The sequence below is a fragment of the Danio rerio genome, chromosome 8 (genome assembly GCF_049306965.1).
Source record: "Danio rerio strain Tuebingen ecotype United States chromosome 8, GRCz12tu, whole genome shotgun sequence".
Lineage (NCBI taxonomy): Eukaryota > Metazoa > Chordata > Actinopteri > Cypriniformes > Danionidae > Danio > Danio rerio.
The window spans coordinates 44783223-44795332 of NC_133183.1; the positions used below are offsets into that span (position 1 = coordinate 44783223).

The 12110-nt window shown below is 36.6% G+C and overlaps 1 protein-coding gene across 2 annotated transcripts in view; it reads left to right on the top strand.

Moving 5' to 3' along the window:
- prlhr2a (prolactin releasing hormone receptor 2a) overlaps positions 1-12110 on the top strand; it is a 44197-nt gene that overhangs the window by 12231 nt on the left and 19856 nt on the right. The window contains exon 2 of one of the 2 annotated variants that reach the window (XM_005167225.5): positions 1463-1955. In XM_005167225.5, the coding sequence (XP_005167282.1) occupies positions 1486-1955 (470 nt within the window). In that variant the 5' untranslated portion in view covers positions 1463-1485. Of the gene's footprint in view, positions 1-1462; positions 1956-12110 lie in introns of those variants that run through there. The other variant, NM_001039526.1, reaches the window with a different exon arrangement.

Sequence of the window (12110 nt, forward strand, 5' to 3'; positions counted from 1 at the left end):
GGCAAGTCTAGATTGTAATAAAAGGCTTTTAGGAGTGATTTCCGCATCTCTACTGTTCAGAAGTACCTCTGTGAGGAAAGTGATTTGGTATAGAGAACAGGAAGTTTCAGGGAAAAAATTGTGCCTGTGTGCTCATTAAAGTTCGAAAAAGTCACTTCATTATATGTGTCAGCCTAACTTTAATGATGAAATAGCACCAATATGGTGAAAACTGCATGTTTGGCACCACACACCCACACAGATCATACTTGAGTGGCTTTCTTTCATCTCACACACTGTAAAAAATTACTTATTTTTTTTTTAAGTTTCTTTTCCACTCCAAATATCAAACAATTCCTAAATCAAGAGGTGTTTTCCAGACAAGTAAAAGAGATTTCTTGTTTCAAAAATCATGTCAATTAAGGGAGTTTTTTCCTTAAAGCAAGCTAAATATTCTGCCACTGGGGTAAGCAAAATAATCTTGTTTTCCCTATCACAATACCCAGCGCAATAAAGCGCAAGATGTGTTTGGTGTGATTTTTTTGCTATTTTCCGACCAGCGCAACCTTATTTTTCATGTTTCACGCAAAAAGTTTTTGTGAAATGTGTTGTGAAATGTTTAGCAAAAAAATATCATTTGACTTTTGTTAAAGTATTTTTTACTCTTTATTGTAAATGGAAAAGGTGCATATACACAAAAATAATTTTTTTTTAAAATCATTGTTTAAAAATGTATTTAATGTTTTATATTTACTGAAAATAAATTGACACATTTTGGATACAGCAAAATGCCTTTAAAAAGTTCTTGAAGGAACACATTTGACACTGTTAAGGTCCATAGGGTCTTATAACTGTGGTACCTTCATAGATCAGATTTGTACCTTTGATGAAGGTACAATATTGTATCTGAAGTTTTAAACCCCAATACATTTAACAACCAGGTACATTTTGGTTTTCCATGGTATACAAATCATGTCCTTAAAGGTACAAACTGCAATGGTACAAATTGTACAGGTATAAATGGCAATGGTACAATTGTTTCGTTGTCTTAAGGTACAATTATGTTCCATAAAAAGGTACTGCCCCAGTGACAAGGGTTTGAACCTTCTTTGGTATAACACTGTACCATTTTTTCAGAGAGTGTAAGGTAAACAAAATAATCTTGTTTTCGTTATGAAATACCCAATTGGCAGGATATTTCTTTTTTCTTGTAATAAGGAAAAACTCACTTAATTTAAACACATTGGTTCTGAAAACAAGATAATATTTTTTACTTGTCTTGGAAACGCTCGTTGATTTAAGAATGTTTAGATATCTGAATTAGAAACAGGACAAAAACTGAGTAAGAAAAAGTTTTGTTTGCAGTGCAGACATTTCAGCCAATCCATTACTGGTATAAAATGCAGCTAATGAGTTCACTTTAAAAAAGCAAACCAAAACATATCCCTTTCCTTATTAATATGGCACAACTGTCACCCTTCAGGTCTCTAAAAGCAGTTTTCCAGGATGGATGGCTGTGGTGGAGAATGGCTCAGCACTCCTGTAGCCTCGTCTTGCCTGGAAAACGTCACAATGGAGAATTCCAGTGTTGGGCGAATCTATGAAGTCATGCTGCAATCAACCAACTCGACTAAACGCAATCCGCAGTTTGTTGGCGTGGAGCTCCTTCAGTCTTTTAAACCTCTCATCATCCCCTGCTATGCCCTTGTGGTCCTGGTGGGAGTTTTTGGGAACTACCTGCTACTTTACGTCATCTGCCAAACCAAAAAAATGCACAACGTAACCAACTTCTTCATCGGTAACCTGGCGTTTTCTGATATGCTGATGTGTGCCACCTGTGTACCCTTTACCCTGGCGTATGCGTTTAACCCTCGTGGCTGGGTGTTTGGAAGATTCATGTGTTACTTGGTGTTCCTCATTCAGCCTGTGACGGTGTATGTTTCAGTATTTACACTCACAGCCATCGGCGTGGACAGGTGAGTGATGTATTTCAATGTTGTTTCTCTTGACAGTGTGACTAATTAATATTTATATTTTTATTTTACCAACAATCTTTGGCATTTGTGCACACTTTGTGTAACAGATCGGTTCAGTTGATTAATTGTGCAGACTTCTCAAAAGTTTTTCATGTTTTTTTAAAGAGTATCAAGACTTAATTTATGTTTAATTTAGAATACTTTTATGAAATCAAAATGAAATGAATTTTTATTGAAATCTTACAAAATGTAAACATTTTCATTGCTTCAGTGTCAAATGTTTACATTCTAATTTGGTTTCAACTTTCTTATTACTTAAGAAGATTTGTATTTAAAACCAACTGTTGTTATTTTAATTTAAACAATTAAATCAAACAATTTTGAGAACAGCTTTCACTGCTGATCAGTTCGGTTTATTGCAAAAATAAAAAGTTTAATATTGGCATAATGTTGTAATAGTTTTTTTTAATGCACATCTACACTCGCAGCATTGGGCAAAAACACATTAAAATGTATTTTTAATTAAATACCAAATACTTTCATTTAAAGTGTATCAAAATAAACAGCATAAACAAAAAAAAAAAAATTAAATTAATTATGAGGGAGCATGACATTTCTACGCAAACCTTTAATCAACTGACATATTTTGGATCGTTTCCACTGAGTGGTGTGGTATGATATGGTTTGGTAGGCTTTTATGGCCATTTCCACTGTACCAAAAAGTAAACCGTCTGGTACCGTACCACTTTTTGGGTACCTTTTTGGAAGGGCTCCTAGCACAAAAAAGGCATAACAAGATGTGCAGCTGAGCGCTATTGGTTTACAGAGATACGTCACTTGCCCGTGCATAAGCAGAAGAATGAAAACAAAGGAAGCAACATTTTTAAATACAGAGCTGAGACATTACATCGTAATAATATATACATATAATAACAACCCATGGTCGACCCGAGCTTGACAACCTTGTTATCATCATTATGAACTGTCACAAAGCCAAGAAGAACAGCACAATCTACTCTGTGCCATGTAGTTGTTTACAAGGTCATCTAAAGCAGTGGTTCCCAACCTTTTTTTTAGGGGCCCCCCCCATGAACATATACAAAATTGGAGCCCCCCCACCATTTAAATACACACGCACGCACACCCATATGTACTATATATATATATATATATATATATATATATATATATATATATATATATATATATATATATATATATACTGTATGTGTGTGTTTGTGTAATATTAATATATAATATGTATAGAAAATATAAATCAATCAGTTTTAACTTGTCTTGGCCTTCAATAAAACCAAAATTTAGGTAGGCTTTGTCATACTGTCTAATCTGAAGAATTAGAATTATACTGTCATACTGAAGAATCACTGCATTTACGTTTCTTTGCCGATTTTGTTTTGATTTTACCTTTACGACACATTGACAAGCACATTGCGTGAGTGAGCAAAATTTAAATAATTATTTAAAGTTATTTATTTTAATAATTTTTACTATTATGTTGGAATTTTAAGCATGTGTTTTGATATATATATATATATATATATATATATATATATATATATATATATATATATATATATATATATATATACATATATATATTATTATTTTTTTTTATTATTATTTTTTTTTTCTATTAAAAATACATATTTAATAGTAGGGCTGCTCGATTTTGAGAAAAATCATAATCAAGATTATTTTGGTCATAATTGTAATCACGATTATTCAAAACGATTATTAGTTAAAGTCAATATTATTAGCGCTCCTGAGAATTTTTTTTTTTTATAAATATTTCCCAAATTATGTTTAACAGAACAAGGAATTTTAACAGTATTTCCTATAATATTTTTCTTCTAGGCTTATTTGTTTTATTTTAGCTAGAATAAAAGCAGGTTTAAATATTTTGAAACCAATTTAAGGTCAATATTATTCGCCCCCTTAAGCAATAAATATTTTTGATTGTCTGCAGAAGAAACTACTGTTATATAATGACTTGCCTTATTACCCTAATTAAGCCTTTGAATTGCACTTTAATCTGAATGCTTGTATTTTGAAAAATATCTAGTAAAATATTATGTACTGTCATCATAGCAAAAATAAAAGAAATCAGTAATTAGACATGAGATATCAAAACTATTATGTTCAGAAATATTTTCCACCCTGCAAAGGAAAGAGAAATAAATACAATAGAACAAAAATATTAAACAAACTGTGCTTTAAGCATCTTCACTGTAAGAAAAACACTTTAGCTACAGCAGTCCTTCAGTCAAGACTAGTGAGGGATTTTCTAGTTGTTTGATTAATAATCATAGAAACAGGCGGCAGTAGGAATATTTCTCGCTGTCTCTTTGGTTTCTCTTTCACGTGTCTTTTGATTCTCAACTCGTTTGTTTATTACACAAATGAGGGTTAATATAAATAATCACTAAACACCGCGTTGTGACACCTATTTGACCATTAAAGCGCTCACGTTAATGACTTTAGATGTCTGCGCTCCTCTGCTCTTCTCAGTTTGCGAATGAGAGCGAATGCTGACCGGCCGCATGCTTCTGACTGCGTGTGCCTGCTGCACACACACATAAGCACGCGCTCCTTCGCGCTTTTAAGAGCAACACGTGTACAACTGTAAAGGTGGCGGTATATGATGCAATAATCATTTATCTCGATTAATGCTTTTTTATAATCGTTTGAAATCGAAATCGGATTTTCGATTAATTGTACAGCCCTATATAACAGTGGAGCATTTTTATGCCTTTTTCTACCTCAACACTTATCCTCTCCCGCGCCCCCCTTGTGAACTCTGGTGCCCCCCTTAGGGGGGCGCGGACCCCAGGTTGGGAACCACTGATCTAAAGTATGAGCGGTTTCACTTTCTTCATAGAGCTCGCTACACATCTATATTTGAAATAACAAACTTCAAGACCTGAGGACAATAACATGCATGTGATTATTGAAGTGCTTCTGACATCCGATCCTTTCAGAAATGGGCAAACGCGAGAGGGAAGTGCTAAAAAACCAAGGAGAAGCCGGAAAAAACAAACGATGTTGCTGAAACGGCACAATTAATTGTTTCAGCAACATAAAACATGAACAAACTGCCACGTTTAACTATTATCATTACCTTTTGGACTATTATGAACTCGGAGTGACAGAATTACTCTCTGACAGAGGTTACGTGTGCTGGTGAAGATTAAAGATACAGATGAGAGGTTTGCACTGACTGTAGGCTGTTTGTTGCATGTTGTTTTTGAAGCCAAATAAGAACTAAATGTATACTGTGTGTAGTTTTTCTGTAATTGGTAACATATCAGAGACTGTAGGGGTCTGTATGTGTTCATATAGGTTACATTTATTTATTTATTTATTATTTATTTTATATAATTGCAGACAATACAGTAGGCTTTTTCACACTATCATTGATCTGCATTTATTATAAAATTATGTTCATAGAAAGGTTAGTAATGCACATTTATACACAAGTATTTATGTGTATAAAACATCTTTTTTGTGAGAAGTGCTTCTCATATGATATGTGAACGACCTGTACAGCTTTACTCTGACATTTCCTCAAACAAGAATGACGTCGACTGAAACTTTTTGTTGTACACCATGCCTTTCATTGGTACCCTTTTGGCAGTGGAAACGCAAGCCTGATAAAGGTGACCCGTACCGTACCGTACTGTACTATTCAGTGTAAACTGGCCATATCTTTTCACCAATGCATTGACTCAGTTGATTATGCAAACAATGTTTAATAGCAGCAGCATCATCTGCTTGAGTTATGCAATAAATTTGACATATTCAACTATGTAACAGATCGGATATTTACAAATACCTGCAATCTACCAGATGAAGTTTAGTTTTAACAGCCAGCAGTTTAATGATTAACAGTTTGTGAACCACACATATTTGTATCCTAATTAGCAACACTGGCTCAGTGACAAACAAGTTAATTGATAAAAACAACGAATGGAACCTGAATCCATAGCAACTAGTTTCTTATTATAAATACTGCTAAAAAAAAAAAAAGGGGACTACCAAACAGCACAATGTAACTACAAGTTACTGTGCACAGGTCCACATTCATTCATTCATTCATTTTGGCTTAGACTCTATTTTAGAGGGAGTCATAGCGGAATGAATGGACAACTATTCAGTTATAGGTTTTATGCAGTGCATGCCCCTCCAGCCGCAACACAGTACTGGGAAACACCCATACACACCCATTCACAAACAAAGTGATACACTACGGTCGATTTAGTTTATTCAATTCTGAAGTGCACAATTACATTTTATTTTATTATTTGTTGGTGAAACATTAGTGGCCTATCATTTTTGCATAGTACAGTACCTCATCTTATTTTAATGGCGTTTTGGCATATTATAGGGGTCTGGATGCAGACCTGGTGCATCTGAACTACATCAAATACTTTTTAATGCACTCACCTAACCCCACCCCTAACCCTATCCCTCAAAGTGATGTCACTAGCTCCATCGAGTGCATTGTGTTTGACATTGCATCACTGAGATGTGCAGCTTTTAGCATGCATCATCAAGGCTGCATCCAGATACTACTGCATTTGTCTGCCACTCTAACTGCTACATTTGTTGCAACACTTCCAATCTCTACAACCAGGGACTACCCAGCAGACACACATTGTCATGTGATGTTAATATTAGGTTAGATTTAGGTTGCCACCACCTAAGGACAATTATGTCCAATAAAGACGTGAAATGATGTTGAAGTTAATTTGTTGATTTTAGGTTCTGTTGGAAAGCAAGTCAAACGTCATAAACCATAAGCCAACATAATAAACCAACATCATATTGACGTCAAATACTATTGGTAATGTTCATACAATGTCAAGCTGTAACAACATTAGATGTTGATATTTTTTGTTTATAGGCTGCATTGGAAAGTTTACAAAAATGCAACTTCTGTCTGACGTTGAACATTGACTTTGGCCTGATGTCGGGTTCTGACGTCAACCTATATTTCTTTTTTAAACAAATTGCAATGTCCCTAGACGTTGGGGTACAACATCAATCTGACGTCATGTTAACGCCCTGTGCCTGCTGTTTAGTTACAAATCAGCAGATTTGTCACAATTGCTCAGATTAGACCTTACTCCACATACAAAAAAGTAGAGTCCTGTGGTAAACACAGCAAATATGAGGGGGGAACTACATTTGAGTTAAGTAATAGTTTTTACTTAACATATTTGTGGGATAGCAATGGCTGATTTGTAGATAAACCCATCAAAGTTAAATTATGTAAGTTGTGTGTCTGTGTAGATATTTTTAATCCATGTTGTTGGTGATAATGTTTTAGTTGTTAGCTGTAAGGTGAGCAAGTTAATGGCAACAAGACTTTGGCTCAGCTGTATCACCAAACTCTTGGTTAGTTGTAACATCACAGAAACATCTCACCAACCACAAGCAAATTTAATTCTATTGATATGATTTAATTTCAGTATTCATATTGGTCTTGGAAAAGACCCAATGTAGTTTGTGTTCAGTGTTTTACATGTCCTTTTTTATGAAGCCTGCACACACAATTAGTGTTCAATTTTTGAAGCTGAAGCACACAGAGACACACACTAATACTACTAAAAGCTCAATGCTGAACAAAAAGTTTTCAAATCCAATTTTAGTGTTATAATTCTTATTTTATAATGTTACATCTCACCCTGTTGAAAATTATAATGTCACACCTCACCCCAGGGTGTGTTACTATTAACCCAGACTCTGGGGTGATTTATAGCATTTCACTCATTTTGTTTAAAACTCAACTGTGCATTTTTAGTTTGTGTTGCAAAGATAATATCTATGCTTTATAATAGTAGGAACGTGTAACTAGTTTGAATCACGTTTTGTACACACTGGCATAAAATATCTCAAAGTAGGGCTGCGTGATTAATAGAAAAGTAACTGTAATCGACATTCAGAATCAATCTAATGTTTTCAGGACGATTCTTTTCAGTTATTTTCCCTTTGTGTTGTTTGACCCCGCTGTTGTCAGGGTTCTGCCACTTTGGTCTTGTAAATTCTTGTTTTGGTGGCAGAGCTCTGACACTACTCCATGTCTGGTCCTGTTTCTTTCTGTGTGTGCGCGCGCGCGCCGTCGTGGGTGTACGCAGAGTGTGCGCGCTGCCACTTGATGTGGCCGCGCACGCTCTGCGTCCCTCAGACGCGCGCGCTCTTGTACTAGTGTTTGTGTTTGTTCTGTCAGCAGCGCGCTGCTTTATTCTCGGCGCCTCCGTCTAGTTGGTTTCAGTTTTGGTTGGCGCTGAGATGAAGCATGTACGTTGCTTATGTGTGAGCGCACGGTAAGGTGTTTATCTATCGTGTGCTCGTGTCTTGCGTCTCTTGTCAAAGCACGTGGCTTGGTGTTTACATTGTGGTCACGTGCTTTTGTCGTGTGCTTCAGTGTTGTGTTTGTTGTCATGAACATGCGGTTAACAATGACTGTAAAAAATATGGACGACGCGACAGCCCTTTTTCCCATTGAACGCCTTGAGGGCAAAACGCCTGCTTGACGGGCACAAACTGTCGCAAAAGACTGCTGAAATTGGAGCCAGACATGCGCAGAAGGACTGTCTGATGGAGCCAGAGGAGGAGCCGCGAAAATGAGCAGAGTCGAGCTTCCAATCAAACGCTTTATGTAAAATCAACTACACCCCCCGAACTTCTCAGCATGCGTTTGCTGTCATATCAACACAAATGGATGTAATAACGTTAACAAATATGAGGGGTTTTATATATTCAATCGCGCCAGCTCCAGGCCGCAGCGCACAACTTACTCGCGGCGTCGCGGGCTGATTCCGGCTCGCATGCGGCAGCGCCTGCTCGCTCGGCCGCCGCATCTGGCTCGATTGACTCGGACTGGAATCGGGCAGTGAGTCCAGGCATCCGGAGTAGGTCCAGCAGAGGTAACATTAGTCAGTCTGAGCTCTAAGAGATAAGTCTCCGGCAGGCGAGAATCTAGCCGGAACTGTGTTTTGCTATCTGGGTGGCTAGGCGTGTATCAGCAAACTAATAAAGCCCGAAAAAAGCCCTGAACTTAGCGAATAAACAGTGTTCCACCAGGATCATGTATGTCAGAAACTATAGTTTACTGCTGAACTCATTTTGTCATGGTAAAATAACACAGAAATCGAATAATAACATTTCAGTCTACTTCAGTCTCCTGCCGAAGCTCAGACGCCGTGCTTTGAGAAACTGTCAATCACAGCTGTCAATCACGATGACACGCCCAGCATTAAATTACTGCTAAAAACAAACTGTTTACAAAAATGAAGATCTGCACCTATTTCAGCACAATAACCAGTGCCTTAATCAACCTGAACTATCTTTCGGGACATTTTATTGCAAGTGTAATAGTTTGTTTTATTTGGGCTCAAGTCTCCTTCATTAACACGGAGGAGGCGGGCTTTATGACTTGTACTGCAGCCAGCCCCCAGGGGGCGATCTAACGGCCGAAACCTTCACTCAAACGTAGGCTTGCGGCACACTTGGCGGTTAATGAGTTCTCTCATTGGCTGCATGTTCTTGTGTTATGTGAGCGCATGGCTTGTATTGTCTCTCTGTGTCATGCGCTCTCCCGTCTATTGTCTTGTCCCACCCTCCTTGTTAACCCATTATTAGTTAATTGTGTTCACCTGTTTGTGTGTTAATTTTCTACAGTTTAAATACCCCTCACTTTTGCTGTCCTGTGCCAGTTCGTCATCACATGTTGTTGTTTAAACCCTTGTCTTGTCTTGTCTTGTCATGTTTCCAGTTATCATCGTTGCCAGCCTGCCCAGTCCTGTTTGTATGTATTTGTTTTGTTAATGTTTTCCCCCTCGGGGTAGTTTATTTTGCATTTTATTTTATTTTTATTATTTAATAAATTTCCATTTATTCTGCACTTGAGTCCTCGCTCCTTTTTCCCCATTTCCCATTCACAACCCTGACAGCTGTGGCTTAATTTTACTTCTGCAGCCACTTTGCAGCCACATCTGATCTCTGGTCAAAAAGGATGATAGACTTATTCTTAAGCTTTACTGTGCACTAGATTGACGATGATTAGAGATGACTTCAGACTAATTTATCTGCTGGTTATGTTTTTACCCATAGCATGACCAGTAAAATTGCTCTACTCTCTTTTAAAAGGGGAAAAATGTACAATGATTAGTCAACCCCTTGACAGTTTTATATTTTTGTAACAATGAGTGTTAACAACATAGATAGAGTTCCTCTTGCAGCTTTATTTTAAAAGAATAGTTACCAGGAAGAGGTCAAAACAGGTGCAAACAACAATATGAAGGGTAATCCAAAAAGGGTAAATCCAATAGACAGATAGAGGTCAGGGCTGGCAGCAAAAAAAACAACAAAAAAAACAGTCCAGAATCAAAAAGGCAGAGCAAACCATGAAGAGAAGAATGACTGAAAAAGACTACAACTAAACTGCACAATGCAATATCCCACAATGAAGGTGAGTGAGTGTGGTGCGTGAACAGTGTGTAAGGGATGCCTGATATATCAGTGGCCATATCGTTATCGGCCAATAAATGCTATTTTTAATGTTATTGTTATCGGTTCAATGACAAAATTAGGTCGATATCTATAAGCCAACAGATTATGCATGGGTCGAAATTTTTTAGACTTATCCAGTTCCCTATAACGGAAAATATTATATTTTATTATATAAAATATTATATTGGCCTGGATTTAATGGTGTTTATCATTTCTGCTTAAAATTTATTACACTGACTATTAATGCAATTTTTCAATGTGTTAATCTACTTTTGTCCACTTTTTTAGTATAATTTTTAGTATTGTTTTTTTTAATATCACAATGACATGACTGTTTAATAGACAGCATTGTGCACCTCTGCTTAAGATTTCACACTTTGTTTCTAAGGACTGAGATTGGGTTCCATATAATCTCTTGTAAAATGATGCTGCCAAATTTTCACTACACTGCCTTAGTCTATTAGTTTTATGTAGTACGTCACCACCGGACCTAGTTGAAAACCAGGCAGTAGGGCAGCATAATACAGAGGGCCTTATCATACTTCTATCATATATAATATTACAAAACTTATTATTTTCTAACCTACATGAATATGAAAAACCATTGCTTTTATGCCTTCTTCATCTTGGGAAGCTTTCTGTTCATTCATAACAATTTGCTTTTGTATAATGTTATTATTATTTGCAGTATTATTTATTATATCCATATTTATATTTGTTCTATTAAAAACAGGCTTAGATTTGTCCACCTGCAGGTTTTAGACCATATAGGACAAAGCATGTGTTTTAGAATATAACTCAGGTTTTTGAACACACTTCATTATTATTGTTCAATTATTTTTAATAATATATTATTGTACAATTATTAACGCTTAACAAACTAAATGAATTATTTATTGACTAATTGATGTCTGTTCGTAAAGGTTTCCCTATCCACGAGAGCGAAAGTGAAAGTAGATCATTTATCCCTCATTCTCGCGCTGTAGCTGCTCTGTTTTCTTGCTAGTGAAATGCTCAGTTTTTCTACTTACATTTACTCTACGTCATGTAAATAGCAAATGCGCTTTTGGCGCTACGCAACTGGCTCTTAAAGGGAATGGGAGATGAGACTCTGATTGTTTTTTCTTAAAACACACCTATAACACATTAAGAAAATAAACTCAACCCTTTTAGACCATGCGCCACAGCGCAAAGCAGATTTTTCCGTCTTTATATTAGCAATAATTAATTCTGACATGCCCTGAAAGTGTTTGCACCCTGCGTTTTTGCGCTTTGCGCATGGACCGTCAAAATAGAGCCCAGAGAGTGAATCACTACTGATGTAATGAGGGCGGGTACTTTCACTTTTCGCTGCTACAGCCCAGTCATGTATGACTTTAATTGTTGTATTAGTCTGAATGTAAATGCCCTCGTCAGGCAGCGCTTGATCAGCGCAAGAGGATTACAAAAAAAAAAAAAAACACACACTACTGAAGACACTTAAATGCTTGTATTTGTTGTATTTGCAGCAGCTCTGTAATGCTCCTCCACAACTTCATGCATTGGGTTAAATTAGGCTGTCTTGTCTCTGTGTTCAGTCCGTTACAATCTTGGTGGAAACCCAGACCTGCAGTCAGGCAG